The sequence below is a fragment of the Meles meles genome, chromosome 13, assembly GCF_922984935.1.
Source record: "Meles meles chromosome 13, mMelMel3.1 paternal haplotype, whole genome shotgun sequence".
Classification (NCBI taxonomy): Eukaryota; Metazoa; Chordata; class Mammalia; order Carnivora; family Mustelidae; genus Meles; species Meles meles.
The window spans coordinates 45,005,817-45,023,494 of NC_060078.1; the positions used below are offsets into that span (position 1 = coordinate 45,005,817).

General features: G+C 42.5%; 1 protein-coding gene across 5 annotated transcripts in view; it reads left to right on the plus strand.

Moving 5' to 3' along the window:
• Positions 1–3,785, plus strand: part of LDB3 (LIM domain binding 3) — a 59,538-nt gene extending 55,753 nt beyond the window's left edge. For all 5 annotated transcript variants that reach the window (XM_046027891.1, XM_046027897.1, XM_046027893.1 and 2 more), the window contains one exon: positions 1,405–3,785. In XM_046027891.1, coding sequence (XP_045883847.1) covers positions 1,405–1,494 — 90 coding nt within the window. In that variant the 3' untranslated portion in view covers positions 1,495–3,785. The remainder of the gene's footprint in view (positions 1–1,404) is intronic.
• The last annotated feature ends 13,893 nt before the right edge of the window (positions 3,786–17,678 follow it).

Consider the following 17,678-nt stretch of genomic DNA (forward strand, 5'->3'; position numbering starts at 1 on the left):
CTGAGCCATCCAGGCGCCCCCACTTGCATGTCTTCTGATATCCATGTTCTGGGTGTGGTGCCTACTTCTTCTGTTCAGTGCTGTCTATGACCCTAGGGCCCATCCCAGCCAATCTGACTTCCCAGCTAACTCTGACACTTTGGCCTATTGCTCACCCAGGGCCAGCCTACGTACTGGTAGTCCAATAAACTTGGAGGATACCTCAATACAAGTCCTGTAAGCCCAGAACAATTTTAAGTAAGCATAGCCCCTCTCTGCAGTGGGGTGAGTGGAAGATGAGCTAGAGCTGGAGTCTTGCAGACCTGGACACCAAGTCCTCGCTCTACAACTTGCTAGGTCTCTGACTTAAGTGACACACTTAGTTCTATGAACTGCAGTTTTCCCTTATGAAATGGGGACAAGTCATACCTTCCTATAACTTTTTGTGGGGATTAAATGAGATCACGTGTATAGAGTGTCTGGCCTCCTGCTTCACCCACAGTAGCCTCAACATACATGACTGAGCTTTCTTCTCTCTGTGATGTCTCCATCTTCAAACTGCACTCACATGTTGGCATCATGAGGACATATCAATTTGCCTCTTTTTCTTTTGTATAATGTCTCCCTGCAACACTTTTCCATATTGGATTGATCATTTTCATGGTGGCATTCCATTGGTGAATGTACTGTAGGAATCTACTTAGTTATCTCCCTATTGAGAGGCATTTTGATGGTTTTCAGTTTTGGCTTGAATACACATTGTTCCGTGCAATAGTTCCTGCAGGATGAACCCCTCCCAGGTGGTACTGGGCAGGCACATCTTTACGGTTCCTCTCTGGTATTGTCACACCCCCTACAGAAGGCTGAGCTGATTCACCACGCTGTGTCCTTAGCAGTGCATGAGTAGGCATTGTTGAGTGTTGATTGGTACTTTTTTTTTTCTTTTTGCTTTTCAGCTAGTCTTCTAAGGTTGAAGGTAACATGTGATTGAAGGTTTTTTTGGTTTGTTTATTTATTTTGTTGGACTAATAGATACCTAGGGGTCTCTCATGAAGGCTTTAATTTATTTCTCCTTTAAATATTAGTGAGGATAATCTTTTTTGATATGTTTGTTAGTTTCCTAATGGTATTTTCTTGGATGTTAATCATGCCCGTGGATATTGACTCATGGTTTTGTACTGGTTTCTTGTAAACTTTGGATAGCATCGATCGATCATCTTCATCTTGTGTATTTTTTTTGTGTTCCATTTCATTTAAACTAAATGAAATTTAAATTTTCATTTAAATTAAGTGAAACTAGTTCTGTGTTCCTCTTTGGGAGTCTTAAATGTTATGTATTTCGACTGTCTACTCTGCTTACATCATTAAGCATTTGTGGTGGGGAGAGCTAGGCCCCGCCTCATGCCTATCTGTCCTCTGTCCCAGGTCTGCCATGTGAATCTGGAGGGGCAGCCTTTCTACTCCAAGAAGGACAGACCCCTGTGCAAGAAGCACGCACATGCCATCAACGTGTAGAGAGCCCGGAGCGTCTGATGCGGACAGGCCGGGAGCCGCTCCTGCCGCTGGCAACAAAGGATTCAAGGAGGCTGATGTTTCTTTTTGGGGGAAAGGGGGAAGACAGGAAGCTACTGAGCCCTTTTGAAGTATAATTTTAGTCCTTCCTTCTGCACACAGATCGTGTATTTGCATAGTTCAGACTAGAAGCCAAATGAAGATTCCTCAACCAAGCTAGTAATTAATCCAAAGCTGGAGCGGTAATTCAAATGTTCAGAACAGAATTTCAAGAACTCCAAAGTGAAAACCAAAAAAAGTCATGTTCTCGAAGTGACACCCTTCCCTGAGGTCACCAGAGCAGGGACAGAGCTCAGCCGCTGTTGGAGACTCTAGAGCGTGCTGTGGAGTTCTCTAGAGCTTGTCTGGCAAGCAGACCCAAGTGCCAAACAGTACTCGCTGTGGGGTATTTTTAGAGCCATAGCTGAGGGCTTGTTAGCTGAGACCGATTGGGTTTTCCTCGCCAAAAAAGGAAGTGTTATTCCGTTACTAGCGTCATGGAGCCACCTCTGCGCATCAGACTTCAGACCTGGAACAGAGTTGAGCGTTCCGAGGGAGTCCAGGCGTCTAGGAGGTGCCTTCTGGGAGCCGCGGGGCGGTTGACAGGGCTTTAGGAAGGGCTCTGGCTCACGTCTAAGACATCCTATGTCCCCAGAAGGTTGAGCTCCTTTTTGAATTGTGATGGGAAAGTGGAATTGGGTTTTTCCAGTTTTGCTTTGCTGTGTGTGAGAGGAGATTTTAAAGCGACTCTGGGTTGCATCTAGCCTTTGTTTTGCTTTATGAAGTTCGTGAGCATGGAAGTCCAGACTTATGCATGTTTTTCTCTCCCAGTCCTGGGACGGCTCACTTATGAAGTCTTCCTCAGCACCCCTTCCCCCAACAGGCATGACGACCTGTGGACAAGAAGAGAGAGACGGTGTCTGAAACAGGATGGCAGACTAGGCTGGGAATATGCCCGAACTCTGCATACGTTCTGCCAGCCTCAGTAAGAACGCCCGTGTTGGCGGCACCTCCCACCTCAGACCTGCACCAGGCTTCTCAAGGGTTCCTTTCAAAGCAGTGTACTGATTACGTGCCGGGGTGTCGACTGTTGGGAGGAGAAGAGGGACTGATACGGTACTCATTTGCCATTCGGGCCCATAGTTTGACAATAGATGAGCTGAGTTGATCTAGAACTTGTTTAAGTACTTATTAAAATAGTCTTGGATCTTCAAACTTCTTTAAACATTAGTGTTAGTTTGAGTTAAGTAAGCATTTTAAAGCTGTTAGGGGACAAAGAGAGAAGCTTAGTTTCTGAGCCTGGAAATCGTACATCCTCTTTCCCTTCAGGAAGCACTGTTATTACGCTCATGGAATAAGGCAAGGAAGCAGGCAGTCTGAGGGGGTGTTTCTCACTTGAACACAATAGTTAGGCATTCTTCCAACTCACTGCTACTCTTTCCTCACTCCTGTTTTGAATTTTTCTCTTTGCATGTTTTATGAGAATGCATTAGAACATTTTTTTTCTTCTGAGAACTGAGGCTTCCAGGGGACTGTCTTTCTCCCTGAGTGTGTTCCTTCTCCTTGAGGGAGAAAGAAGCAGCAGGATGCGTCCCTAGCAGGAGGCCTGTGTTTTTTTTCCCAAGGGTGAAGCTGTGTCTCGTACATAATTGTGCTCCTACCACTGGGCCCTTCTTTACCTGTGGTGCAGTAAGAAAGTGAATCCAAAGTACCAGACAGTAGAATCTGCTGGGAGTGACTGGAGATTTTTCAGGAGTTGCAAACAAGTACCTTGGAGCATTCTGTTATTTTTGGAAAGTTCAAATATACAGGGGTAAGGAGGTTGTTGGTTGTACAGAAAAGCTCTAGACAGGTTTTCTCTTAAAGCAAAAATGAAAACAAAAACACGTTTTCAGGGACTGGTTTAGAGGAAAGGAAAAATAGTTCCCAAGGTTTAAGTTTCCAAAAATATCTTTTAAAACTGTTTAGGCGCGCATGGACGCACGCATGCCCGTGGGATCATTAAAAAAGTACATGATCATTAAAAAGAAAAGTGAAGCATCCCAAGGAAGGACTTCATCATGGTCATTTACTGAATCGGTTTTTCTACATCTCAGAGAGAGCGAGTGTCGATTCTGAGGGACTCTTTAATTTACTGAAACACACACACAAAAACCATTTTAAAAGTAGTAGGAGAGGGCGCCTGGGTGGCTCAGTGGGTTAGAGCCTCTGTCTTCAGCTCAGGTCGTGATCTCAGGGTCCTGGGATCGAGCCCTGCATCGGGCTCTCTGCTTGGCGGGGATCCTGCTTCCCTCTATCTCTGCCTGCCTCTCTGCCTACCTATGATCTTTCTCTGTCAAATAAATAATTAAAATCTTAAAAAAAAAAAGTAGTAGGAGAAGAGGATAGTTTTGAATATGGGGTTCTCTCGGTGTTTGCAAGTTTGGTGTAGCTTTGAGGATAAGGTTGTATCTATTTCAAGTTAACATCAGGGCTGTCCTAGGACACCAAACAATTTCTAATAGTTCCTGGTGAGGAGTACACTTTGGATCTACAATTCTGGTCTCCTCATTTTTGATGTTTATTTAACACTTATAAACTTTTTGCAGTGGAGTGATTTATGTCTGCAGTGTTTGTGTTAGGAATCTAGCTTTTATAATGTTAGCTTTTCAACTCAGGTACTTTTGCTTTGGGATTTTTTTTTTTTATTTTCAAGATTTCAAAAGTGGAAAGTAGTGTGATAGAGGTGTACACAAAAATATTTTGCATGTTTGTTTGGTTTGGGGTTTTGTTTTTTTTTTTTTTTGCCTGTGTGAATTCTACTTTTTAGCACAATAAAATCTAAAAAAGGATGAGCAAATACAGATTTTTCTGTGTAAAGTTTTTTCGCATGACACCAAAACTAGATTATTTCCATACAGCTGAAAAAAAAGTTTAAGGCAAAACAAAATGTCCTATGGAGAAGAAGCACAAATAACTCACTTGCTCTGTTGGGTGTGTGGCCCAACAGCAGTTTAATTGCTTTGTTTAAACAGACAAGGATATGTGAATAATACAAATGTTTTGCATACAAAGAGAATTTACCAGGTAAACAATAAAGTGAAGACCAGGCTTTGCCTTTTCTTTTTGGAAAAGTTTATTTATTTAGCTACTTGGTGATTAAATATTTCGGATTTATTTATTTTTATTCTGTTCTAAATGGCTTCATTTCCAGAAAAGTTGGTATATTTTCTTCCATGTCTTTTGTTTTGAAATAAGCTCAGAGAAAAACCCTCTCATGGCACTTTTTTCTTTTTTAATAAGGAAGACCCTTCTGAGGATACTATGCTTAACGAAACCAATTCCCTCTTTGTTTCCAGGTATTACTTGAAAAGAAAGAGAAAATGTTCATAATTTATTTGATTTTTTTTAGTACTTCGATCAGATTTTGAAAGAGCTGTGCGATTGCAAGAAGGAATAAGATATTATTTTAGCACTTTTTAAAGCTGTAGCAATTTAGATGGAGAAAAAGAAAAATAAAAGGAGTCTAATAGAGTCATAGAATGTAAAGTTGGAAGGAATCTAAGAAATCCCCTGGGCCCTTTCCAGATGTGGAAACCAAGAAAGGGGAAGTAGCTTCCCAGTACATTCGGTCATCTGGGGAGGCAGCTGGGCACCATGGACTGAACATGGGCTTTGACATGTTAAGACCAGTGTTTAGATCAAGGTGATCTAATATCATCAGGGTGACATTGGCAGACCAACTCTCATCCCTCCTGAGAGTGAAGGTACTGACACCTGCCTCACAGGTGTTTTGAGAGCTAAATGCAATAGCTTTTGTTAGAAATTACAACACAAATGTTAGTGACCATTATCATCAATGGAGTAGGTGAGGGCCGAGCCCAAGGTCCTCGCTCTTCCTTGATTTTCTTAACTCCTTCAATGTGTCCATTCAGAAAAAAATGCTTTGGGAAAACCTGAAGCAAGAATAAATATTACACAAGGAGTTGGGAAATATGAACCACCTGGATGAGAATTTGGTAGAATTACCTTGTGCTAGAATTTCTGCCCTTTTCACAGAAGAAAAATTGTTTATTCATTTGCTCATTCATTCATTCTTTCAACCAATATTTATTGAGCACCTGTTCTATTCAGGTGCTGGTCTGGACACTGGGAAAATAATAGTAAATAAAATAAACAAAAACCGCTCTTCTCATGGAACTTGCATTCTAGGGGTTTGGAATCTGCAAAACAAAATAACTAACTTATGTTGGATTAGTTCTGAGGCAAAATAGCTGACTATTGGAAGCCGCTCTACAGGCTAAGCACTGGCATTCATTTGGACTCAGGCTCCTTCACAACAAAGACGTGGCACGAAGAACAGGTTCTGGATCAAATCATAGGAAAGGGCTGCATACGCTGTTCATTCTAGAGAGTCACGGTGTACCTATGTGAGCTGCGTGAGTGCCCGGTCCCCAGTAAAGAAACTTGCTTCACTTAATTTAGCACAGAATATGGAATTCCCATTTTGAAAACACCTCTTAAAGTTTGGGTTTAGGCTTTCCAGGTTCTGCTTTTCCAGGACAATCCTGACCACGTTAAGAGTTTTTCTCCATGTTCCACTCACACACTTCAATCATCTCAACAACTTGGGCAATGTATGTTGCTGTTGTTTTTTAACATATTTAATTTTCCGAGCAGTTTTAGGTTCACAGCAAAATTGAGCAGAAGATACACAGGTGGGCCCAGATTCTCCTTGCTCCAACTCACACATAGCCTCCCCCATTATCAGCAACCCCCACTACAGCAGGACATTCATTACAATTGCTGAACCCCTACTGAGGTGTCATCATCACCCAGAGTCCACAGGTGACGTTAGGGTTCACTCTTAGTGGGTTTGACACACTCACATGCCTCAGGTTTGAGCAAATGTATGATGACATCCCGACGTCGTACAGAGTTGCAGTAAAAGCCCTCTGTGTTGGGGCGCCTGGGTGGCTCAGTGGGTTAAGCCTCTGCCTTCGGCTCAGGTCACGATCTCAGGGTCCTGGGATCGAGCGTCACATCGGGTTCTCTGCTCGGCGGAGAGCCTGCTTCCCCTCTCTTTCTCTCTGCCTCTCTGCCGATTTGTGATCTCTCTCTCTGTCAAATAAATAAATAAAATCTTTAAAAAAAAAAAGAGCTTTCTGTGCTGTACCTACTCACCTCTTCCTCTCCCCTAGCCCCTGACAACCACTGATCTGTTTACTGTCTCTATAGTTTTGCCTTTTCCGGAATGTAATAGAGTTGGAATCACACAGTATGTAGCCTTTGTAGACTGTTGGCTTTGTTCACTTAGTAATATGCATTTAAGTTTCCTCTAGGTCTTTTTATGGCTTGATGCCTCATTCCTTTATAGTGCTGAATAATATTCCAGCAATATGTCTTTTCATTCCACGAACATTCAGTGAGTGGCTGGGCTCTGGTGTAGGGATGGAGGGTATACAATCCAGACAAGGTTCCTGCTTTCACTTTCAGGGACAAGATAAGCAATAAGCTAGTATACATCATCAGTATAATTTGAGGCAGTGAGTGCTATAGGAAAATAAAACAAGAGCATAGTGTTGGGGGCCACAGTAAGCTACTTTTGGGTAGTCAGAGAAGACCTTCTTGGAGATAATATTTAGGCTGAGGTCTGAATGATGAGAAGAAACCAACCATACCAAAGTCTGAGGAAAGGAGGAAAAAATACATGTGGAGGCTTTAAGGGAAGGATTTTGGCACAGGGAAGGCCCAGGCTTGAAAGTACAACTAAGGAGAGGGCAGTAGGAGAGGAGGCGAGGAGTACAGAGGGCATTTAGGTCTCAGTAAGACACGCCACATAATGCTTTCAAATGCCTGCCAGTTGACAGGAGATAAATATTTGACTCCAAGAACTTCCACTTTTTTTAAAAAAAAGATTTTATTTATTTATTTGAGAGAGAGAGAGAGAGTACAAGCAGCGGGGAAGGGCAGAGGAAGAAGCAGGCTCCCTGCTGAGCAAGGAGTCTGATGTGGGACTCAATCCGAGGACCCTGGAATCATGACCTGAGCCGAAGGCAGATGCTTAGCTGACTGACCCACCCAGGATCCCAAGAATTTCCACTTTTGATAGGAGAATAAGTTTTACTTTCCCTGGGGTGCCTAGGTGACTCAGTTAAGTGGCCGACTCTTGATTATTGCTCAGGGGCGTGAGATCAAGCCCTCTTTTGGCCTCCACCCAGCGTGGAGCCTGCTCAAGATTTTCTGTCTCCCTCTCTCTCCCCCCCCTGCCCTCCTCCCCCTGTTCAAGTGTGCTCTCTCACCTGAAAAAAAAAAATTGAAACTGTTCATCAAGCAATTCTGGATGAATATGGCAAAACTGGTTCCATACAGTCGTCTAAAGTCTGGGAAACAGATCTGTGTAGCTATAGCTCACATTGTTTTCTGAAATCTGGGAAACAGACCCATGCTTGTATACACACCCACACAACCTGCACACACACATTATGTTTTACTTAATTGGAATCATACTATATATACTGTCCTAAGATTTTCTTTCTTTTAAAAATAATTTATGTTTTAACTATGAACTTTACTGTTTGATCCTACTTAAACCTCTATAGGGGCACCTGGCTGGCTCAGTTGGAAAAGCATGTGACTCTTGATCTCGGGGTCATGGGTTAGAGCCCCAAAATGGGTGTAGAGATTATTTTTTAAAAATAGATTAACTTAAAAAAAATAAAGCTCTACAAAATACATAGTAAGGGTGATCTAAGTAATAACAATCCCGAGTTAATGTGTTTATTGAACTTGTGGCATAAATTCTGCCATGAATTTTGTCAAGGCTGTCAACTACTTTTCCGAATCATTCGACATCTATGTCTTCCATGTACAGCTCTCCTGAGATCCTCAGGCTCACATATCCAGATTTTCTCTACTGTCTCTCCTGGATATCCTACAGCCATCTCCAAGTCAGCCTGTTTCATAGGCTGAAGGAATGGCCATGGCTGGGTTCTTCCCATCTTTTCTCTTGGTACCCTTGAGGTGCAGTGGTTGGTTCAGGAAATGGGTTTGTAACCAAACCACAACAGTCAGAACCTTTCCCTGAGATTTTGTTAAACCTGGAGCTTGGAAAGGGATAGGTTTTTCTCTTACTGGTGGCCAAGCTGGAAGAATGTTAGTCCAAAGGCCCTGTGTTCCCTCCTGTGCAGAGAAAGTCTGTCTGCCATAGGAGAGAGAGAAGCCAACAGATACCAAGAAGCAAAGATTAGAAACGAGAAGGAGGAAGAGTTCTGCCAACATGAAGGCTCCTGGATCTAGTCATTCCTGAGGTGCCACACCTATTTCTTTCTTGATGTAATAAATTTCCCCTTGATCCTTGAGCTAGCTTCTATTGGGTTTCTGTCTCTTGCAACCAGAAGAATCTCACCAATACAATGCTCATGCTGGATTCAGGATGGTGGGAGGGGCTGAAGCCCCCACCATTTGCCACTAGTCTTACCCATGCCACCCCATCCGAACAGACAGAGTGCTGATTTTTGTAAACATAGTTTCAGCACCAGTCCCATAGTCCTGCTGCCTTGCACCTCTTCTTAGGAATTCTGGACCTGGTGCTGACTGTGTTTACTGCTCTACCCCTAACCTGCTTCTCCTCTTGTATCGTTTTATTCAGGGCATGGCAGGTCCCACCCGGTCATTGAAACTGGAAATCTGGGAGTCATCCTATGTGTCTGTCTTCTCCTACCACTGCTCCTTCTGACAAGAGTTACCACAGGCCGCCATATTTATTTCCTGATCTGTCTAGGATCTGTTCTTTCCTCTTCTCCTCAGGACCCTTCCTGCCTCCAAACATCTATTTTCTAGGTATCTCCCCAGCTTCCTGACCTTGTCTCCTTTTGGCCGCCCATCTACAGTTAACCCACTGCCCACACAGCAGGTAGTGATATATCTTCAAAAATAAATCTGGCCAGTTAATGGTCTTGCTTAACATTTGTAAATGGCATCCCATGACCACTCAGTAGTGCCCACACTAACTGCATACAGGACCCCACACACTAGCACTGTTGATTCCGCTAGCCTCGTAACCTGTCATGGACTTACCTTCTCTTCTGGGCCATCCTGGGAGCCAGCATTCCATCCTTGATCCTTCCACAACACCCTCGCATTTCCCCATTACTTAATAATTGACTGTTTATGGAAGTCTTTCTCACCTGTTTACACAAGGAAACAGCTATAAACAATGGCTATTTGGAGTGCATTTATGGGTTAAGCAAACTGTGAAAATTCTGAACACTTTTCCACAGCAGCACATGAGCTTGGATTATCATTTTTCCCCCATCTATAGCTGGGCAGGATACTGATGAAATTTAGAACCGTAATGGCAAAAGGATGCCATGTTGATGCAGCTTAGCTGGGAGCCGAGTTCCTTTTCTCACATACAAATCTTTTTTAAAAAACCAAAGCATTTCGCTAAGTAAATTCTTAGGGCTGCATTTCCATTTGCAAATCAGCTGTCCCCTTATCTAAGCCTAGCTCAAGGTCTCATTGATGCATAAAAGTAGGTATAAATAGACTATTTCAAAATAATTTTCAGATTCAAGGGAGAACCTGTGAACAAAGTTCTTATCTTTTATTTCTGATGAGGTGCTTTGAATGACAGAGGCTCCTTGCATTTGCAGAATGGGTGCAAGGCATCCAGGTTGTGCCTGCGGTCCAAGACAAAAGGCCAGTAGTGAGGGCAATTCCATCCTGCCTGTGGTCATCGCCACGGAGACCCCTACAGAGCCTCCTTCCATACTTGTGACTTTTTGGTGACAGTAGGTTCAGGAGGCCCTGAAGAAAAGTAGGCAACGATTAGATAAGAAACTGATCGAGTTTGGGATCCAGGTTTTCAGAAATAAGCTTGAGGTGCCACGGGACTTATCAGGAGGGACACTAACTCAGCCTGGGAATGGGCAGCAAAGGGTTTTTAGGGAAGGAAATTCCTGAGCTAAGGCTGGAACGAAGAACTGGAACCCAGCCCAAGCTGAACCAGAACTTACATACTAATTACTGAACGGCACTGGGCTGTATTTGAAGTAAGGCTCATTAGGAGTTTTACAGTTTGTTTTCTTTCCCCCGCAACATAAACACTGATGGACCAATCACTTTCTAGAAGGAAAAGGAAAGGTAACGAAAATTAATTGAGCGTTGACTCTATGCCAACTGTTTTCCGTATATTCTCATTTAATTTTCATATCTGTCTCATTAGATTTAATTTATTTATTTATCCCATTTTATAGATGAAGAGATTGGGATTTAGAGAGGTTGACAAAGTCCACAGAAGGTCAAAATTAGGAAGTTCAGCCAGAATTCTGACTCCAAAGTTGATGTTCTTCCCACCGCATCGTATTGTTTAGCCTGTTCTGAAGTGTCTCTCTACTGGGTGGGTGCAGAGGCAGTCAAGAAAACAGTGGATTGACTTCAAGTTTTAAGGACAAAAGGAAAGAAAAACAGACATTTTCCATAAGCGATTTGGCCATCTCCTTTGGTCATGGAAAGTTCTGGAAGGGGACTTCTGGGCTACTCCTCTGACTGGCATTGCAGCACCCTACCTCGCCAAGCCAGATCTGCTGAATCCAGACTTGGGGAAGGAAGGGTTCATGGAACATCCTTGGGCGTGTCCACTGAGGTCTGCTTTACACAGTTTATAATTTGCTGTAAACAGCTGGCTGTTCCTAATTAAACCTGTATGGTCATGCCTGAACTTTGAGGAAACGAGGACTTCTTTTTATGCTTCTCCTCCCATTGGTTAAACCAGAGCCTTCTCCAGCCTCACGGGCTTCCTGAACCTGTGAGGTCTTGATCCCCAGACTCTGCACCGCTGTCTACAAATGCAAAGCAGTCAACGAATCGGGGAGGGGAGTGCTAGTGATGCAGAGCCTTCTCCTCCAGAGGGACGTCCTGTGATTCTATTTAACAGGGCTCTAGGACTCTCCATATGCAGTTTCTCTGCTTCTCAGGCTAGGATCGAAGGGAATACAGATCTATCCATGAACTAAAAGCTGGCGGCTGAGAGTCATTTTTAAAGAAACAGTTGCTCAGAATGACTACTTCTCTCTTAGACACATAGATTGGATAAAATTACCTTAGTCTGAAATTGGTGATAAAAGAAATGAATGGGTTTATGTACCTTAAATGTTATTTTTTTAAGATTTTATTTATTTGACAGACAGAGATCACAAGTATGCAGAGAGACAGGCAGAGAGAGAGGAGGAAGCAGGCTCCCTGCTGAGCAGAGAGCCCAATGCGAGGCTCGATCCCAGGACCCTGAGATCATGACCTGAGCCAAAGGCAGAGGCTTTAACCCACTGAGCCACCCAGGTGCCCCTTAAATGTTATTTTTTTAACTAAGAAAGCAATATGTATTTAATAAAATCCAAAAAACACGTATAAATAGGGAGAAGAAAAAAGTAATCCTAGTCCTACTACCTGGAGACAATCACAATTAGTATTTTGGCCCATTTTCTATATTTTATTTTATACTATTTAAAAATTTTTAGGTTCATTTTTTGTAATGTGGCAAGAATCCCTCTTTTTTTTTTTTAAAAGATTTTATTTATTTATCTGACAGACAGAGATCACAAGTAGGCAGAGAGAGAGAGACAGAGAGAGAGAGGAAGGGAAGAAGGCTCCCCGCTGAGCAGAGAGCCCGATGCGGGGCTCTATCCCAGGCCCTGAGATCACGACCTGAACGGAAGGCAGAGTCCCAACCCAATGAGCCATCCAGGTGCCCCTCCCTCTTATATAACCATAATTTTATCCCTATTGAACAGCAGTCCTCTATTTCTGGTGCTTTGCACATTCACAAAAACTTCCCTAGTAGCAAACTATAGAAATGATCCCCGAGGGCACCTGGGTGGCTCAGTTGGTTGGGAGACTGCCTTCTGCGCAGTTCGTGATCCTGGAGTCCCCCGATCAAGTTCCACATCGGGCTCCCTGCTCCGCTACTCCCTCTGACTCTCTTTCCTCTCAGGCTCTCTCTCTCTCTCTCAAGTAAATAAATAAAATCTTTAAAAAAACAAAAACAGAGTAAGAAATGATCCCTGAAAGTAGTCTTTTCTTCCATTTGTTTTGAATGGTGACAACAGAAACGGGGAAAGAATCAATTTAGGAAATGGGCTCAGATACTGTTAGGAAGCCTGAGCTGAGCAGGTCATGGTCTCTACCGTCACTGTTCAACAGAACTTTCTGTGATGATGGAAATGTTCTATATCCACACTCTTCTGAGATGCGGCTATTGAGCACTAGTAGGCCTAGATTGAGAAATTGAATATTATTCACTTTTATTTTTTCTAAGATTTTATTTATTTATTTGACAGAGAGAGAGATCACAAGTAGGCAGAGAGGCAGGCGGGGGTTGAGGGGAGCAGGCTCCCTGCCAAGCAGAGAGCCCGATGTGGGGCTTGATTCCAGGACACTGAGATCATGACCTGGGCCAAAGGCAGAGGCTTAACCCACTGAGCCATCCAGGCGCCCCTTATTTACTTTTAACTAATTTAAAATTTACATAGTCACACCAGCAAATGACTATTTATGGGGCGTTTCAGGTCCACACAGATAATTTATAAAGGGGTTACTTGCTGGTCTCAGAGTGTATGGTGGGCAGGGATTGAAACTTGGCATTAGAGTGCTATATCTGCCATTTCAAACAATGATGTAGCTCCAAATACTTTCTCAGCAATGAGAAAGGCCACTCCAAGAAAAAAATATGGAGACAGGCTCACAATTAGTCTCTGAAAAGGAAGTCAGTCATTAGCTACCTTCTGACATCCTAGCAATTAACCAGTCTTGGGAGAAGAGCAGGTATCTCCAGAGAGGTGCCAAATAAATAGGAGATAAGAGACTATAAAAATGAAAAGCCTTTCGGTCTTTCATCACAGGATAATCCAATGCATGTGAATTAATGGCAAAAGGCTCGCTAATAGCCTTTGTGAGGAAATAGGAGCAGTGTAGCAGGATATCCTTTTTCCGCACTAAAGCACCCAATTCTTTCAATTTTATATACAGCGGAAGCAATTAATTGTACTAGAAAGAAATCCACAGCTGGCTTTTCCTGATGGCCCCATAAGCAACCAGCACTATTGTTCAGCTTCCGGGATAGATGTAAAGTCATTCTACTGCACGGCTGAGGTTTTTCTGATTGTTTAGTTTGACTTTTTCCAAAGACAAAAACCTGGGTAAAAACCACATTGCAATTCTTCTGGTCATGGCATGTTTTCAGTATAAGCAGCTGTCAAAAAGTTAATTTTTTATCTGTAATATAATCCACGCATGTGACTTCATGCTAGTGTTTCTTCTAAACTTTGTGACTGAATCTTAAGTTATTCACTTTTGTTTGTTTTCCATGTTTATATGCAGTTGAACTGTACTGATTCTGCTTTTGTGGTTAACATTCATAGTGTGGCTATTCGAGGATTGTGCATAACAAACAAATACGATTAGATGTCAAAAACCTAGAAACTCAACATTTCAAACTACTGGCCTGGGTTGTGTTGTTTTGCCTTTTAGAAGCATTAAAATACATTGTATTTCATCAGTTCTTAAAAGCACATTATTGGATGTTTTATTGTCTTTGAATTTTGAAAGTATAACAATGAAAGACTTTTGTTATTCAGAAGAACATCTACCTTGATCAAATAAATAAAAATGTTGATTAGTTATACATCTTACATGGGATTCTAACTGACTTAATTATGACAAATACGCATCCTGCCACTTTCATTTCCCCCAAATGCCCTGAAAGGTATAAGGTACATAATGTTATTCAATAAAATGTTACACATATATGTTACATATATATATTATAGTAACATTATATGAAATATATAATGTTAAAAATAAAAAAGTGGATTCTTATTTATTTATTCAACAGAGAGAAACAACAAGAGAGGGAACACAAGCAGGGGGCTGCTGGTGAGGGAGACACTGGGATCATGACCTGAGTTAAAGGCAGATGTTTAACAACTGAGCACCCAGGCACCCTAAAAAGCAGATTCTTGAAGCAAGTCAGGGATAAGGCTCCCAGCCTGCAGTTGGAGTCATACTTTTCTGGTATTCAGTAGGGCCAGGTGGAGGGTGCCTGGGTGCCTGTGTGGCTCAGTCAGTTAAGCATTTGCCTTTGGCCCAGGTCATGGTCTCAAGGTCTTGGGATTAAGTCCTGGGTCAGCCTCCCTGCTCGATGGGGAGCCTGCTTCTCCCTCTCCCTCTGCTCCTCTCCTCCTGCTTGTGCACACACACATTCTCTCTCTCAAATAAACAAATAAAATCTTTTTTAAAAATGTAAAAAAAAAGAGAAACCTGGGAAAACTAAGCAAGATCAGTTAAAGAGGGAATGACCATTAGGAGGACACTTAGTAACTAATTCCGGTAGACAGTGAGGAAGAAAGGTGTTAAGGTGGGTAGCAAACTAAATGTAAAATAATCTACATTTTTATAGAAACACTGACAGGTATTGGTTCCTGGTTGACTATCTATATGATTCTGCTTCTCCATGAAAGAAGTGTGGACGTTGTTTTAAAGAGCATATAGAACTCTAGAACTCAAGTTTTATTTATTGAAAAACAGTTGTTAGAATTTAAAGTCAATGATATAACCCTGTCTTTGTTGATCAAAATAAATGACTGAGGGCAAACTATCCATAGAGAACAAACTGAAATATCAACTCTTTTAAGGGCAATAAACCCTGACTCAGAAGCAAATATCAAATGAAGGAATTAACTGCACACCTTATTTATTTATTTTTTTTACTAGATTTTAAGCTTGAGAGGAGTCCAAGAAAATGCCTAGTTCATCCATCCATTCCTTCATTCATTCAAGGACAGGAGTCCAATAAAATGCCTAGCTGGTTCATTCACTCATTCATTAAGTATTAACTAACCACCTACAGGTGTGCCAGGCAGTATGCTAAATCCTAGGGATGTAGTGGAGTGAAAATAAGATAGTTTCTATCCCCCAGGGCATGGATAGGCACCAACATGTGTGGTGTATAAACTAGTATGCCTGGTCACATTGGTGGCACCACACCACACCTGGGAAGACATCTGGATTACTGCGTAGACCACATCCAGTAGGTACAGTATGACTCAGCATTCCTGATCCAGGACTGTACTTCCCCAGTTATCTCAGTCTGAATCCTCATTCCCGACACCTCGTCTTCCTTTGTCTAGTCATTCACAAGGTAATCATACTCAGCTCCAGATGCGGGCATTTCTGGGCCACTTGTCCCAAAGGAATTCTGAGTAGCACCAACATTGAGGAGTAGTAAGAAGAATCAGGTGTGGGTTTTTACATGTACGAAGAAACACACACACATCTGTTATACTTTGATTATTAACTTGATAAAGGCAATACATACACACACACATATATATACACATAAAAAATATTTAGTTGTTTTGTTTTTATCTGGTTAACAAAGTATACTAAGCCATAAACCCACTGCCCTCAGGAAAGGGAAAGGCAAGGTGGGGGACTGCTAAGAATAGAGAAGGAAAAGGTTTACTGGGGGCTGGGGTGGGGAGGCCCCAGCTCCAGGTGTTCGGTGGGAGGAATTCCAGCCCTCTAGGCAGTACCTGATAGTCACAGAGCTGTGAGTAAACAACAGGTGGTAGTCCAGGAGAGCAGGCATCAGGATGCCCAACCTGAGGTTATGGGGAAAGGAGGCTTGATACATGGAGAGAATACAGGCAGAGAATCTAGAAATGAAGAGCCAGAGGTCAGTAAGTGTTGCCACCAAGGGTAAGAGTGCACAGCAGAGTGTACTGCAGGGCTGGGGCTGACTCTAGAGAGCAGAGTCCAGAGAACAGGCAGGGAAAAAATCAGGCTCCACACAGGTTAATAGGCCAGGGCTTCAAGCACAAGAAAGGGGCTGTGAGTCAGCTCAAAGAAAGGAGCCAAGATTGGGGCTCCCCACATTAAGTAGCAAATGTAGCAGGAGGCTGGGTTCTGGCTTGGGACAGGAGCTCTGAGATTCTTCCTGCCACAAGGCCAAGAAAGGATTAGGTTCTGTTGTAAGGGGTATACAGATAGCAGGGAGAGGACTACAGTGACCGTGGGCTAGGGAGGACCACACAGTGGCTACATCGCAGCAAGAGCTTCAGTAAACCATCTTTGAATCATAGTAAACAAGTGCTTTGAAGCAGAGAAATGGAAATGGGAAAAGGAGCAAGTAACTGAGAAGTAAAAACAGAAGGAAAAATACAAAGGAAAGAAATCCATTACAAAGAAAAGAACAAATGCAGATTTTTTTGAACTTTATTTTATGCACTGATATTAGATAACCACTTTTTTCTTAAACACGGTTTCTGTTTTGGTTTGTTCCTTCTAAACCATAACAGGGTATTACTAACCAGTAGAATAATGTATCAGTGGCCATGCTGAGAAATGTAGCTGTTTCCTCTACCTTTTACAATGCTTTTGTCCATTTAACACTGGGTTTTAAGCTAACCTAAAGTATCACCCTACCAAGGGCATTCCTTCACTAGTCCCTCCTTACTGGGCTCTAACTTACCTCCATATCCAGAGCCTGAGGGCTGCCTTTGCTTCACAAAATCTTTACAACAAGAAATGGACTTTGGATGGATTAACTTGAGTCAATCAAAACTACTGCCTTCCCTGAAAATGGTAGAACCCAGTTACCCTCATCCACCCTTATTGTTTCCAACATAGTCCATGCCACCCTCAAAAGCTAGGTCTTGATGACAAGGTTCAGAAATGCTTAGAAGAAATTCTATTCTTATCTCGCTCATGTGTTTAACAGATTTGAGCACTTGCTGTGTTTCAGGAGCTAGGCTCTGAGGAGAAAGCTGAGAATAAGAGGGACAAGGCCTTTGCTCTCATGGAGTTTACATTCGGGGGGTGGAGGGCAGAGAAACTCGGACCATAAACCAATAACTAAACAAACAAGGTAATTTCAATTAGTAAAAAGTGGTATAAAGAGAACAAAATTGGCTGTGGGTGCTAATTTAAGACAGGCAATCAGGGAAGGTGTCTGAGGAACTGCGAACTGTAGAAGGGTAAGTTTACATTCCAAACTAAGGCTATGTGATTTGAGGACGCAACTGCCGCTCTTGGGGCCTACACCTCAAACTGTGCAGAGGAAGAAAAGGTCGCTTCCAGCCATCCTATTAACCTTCTTAAAGGAAAGCTGT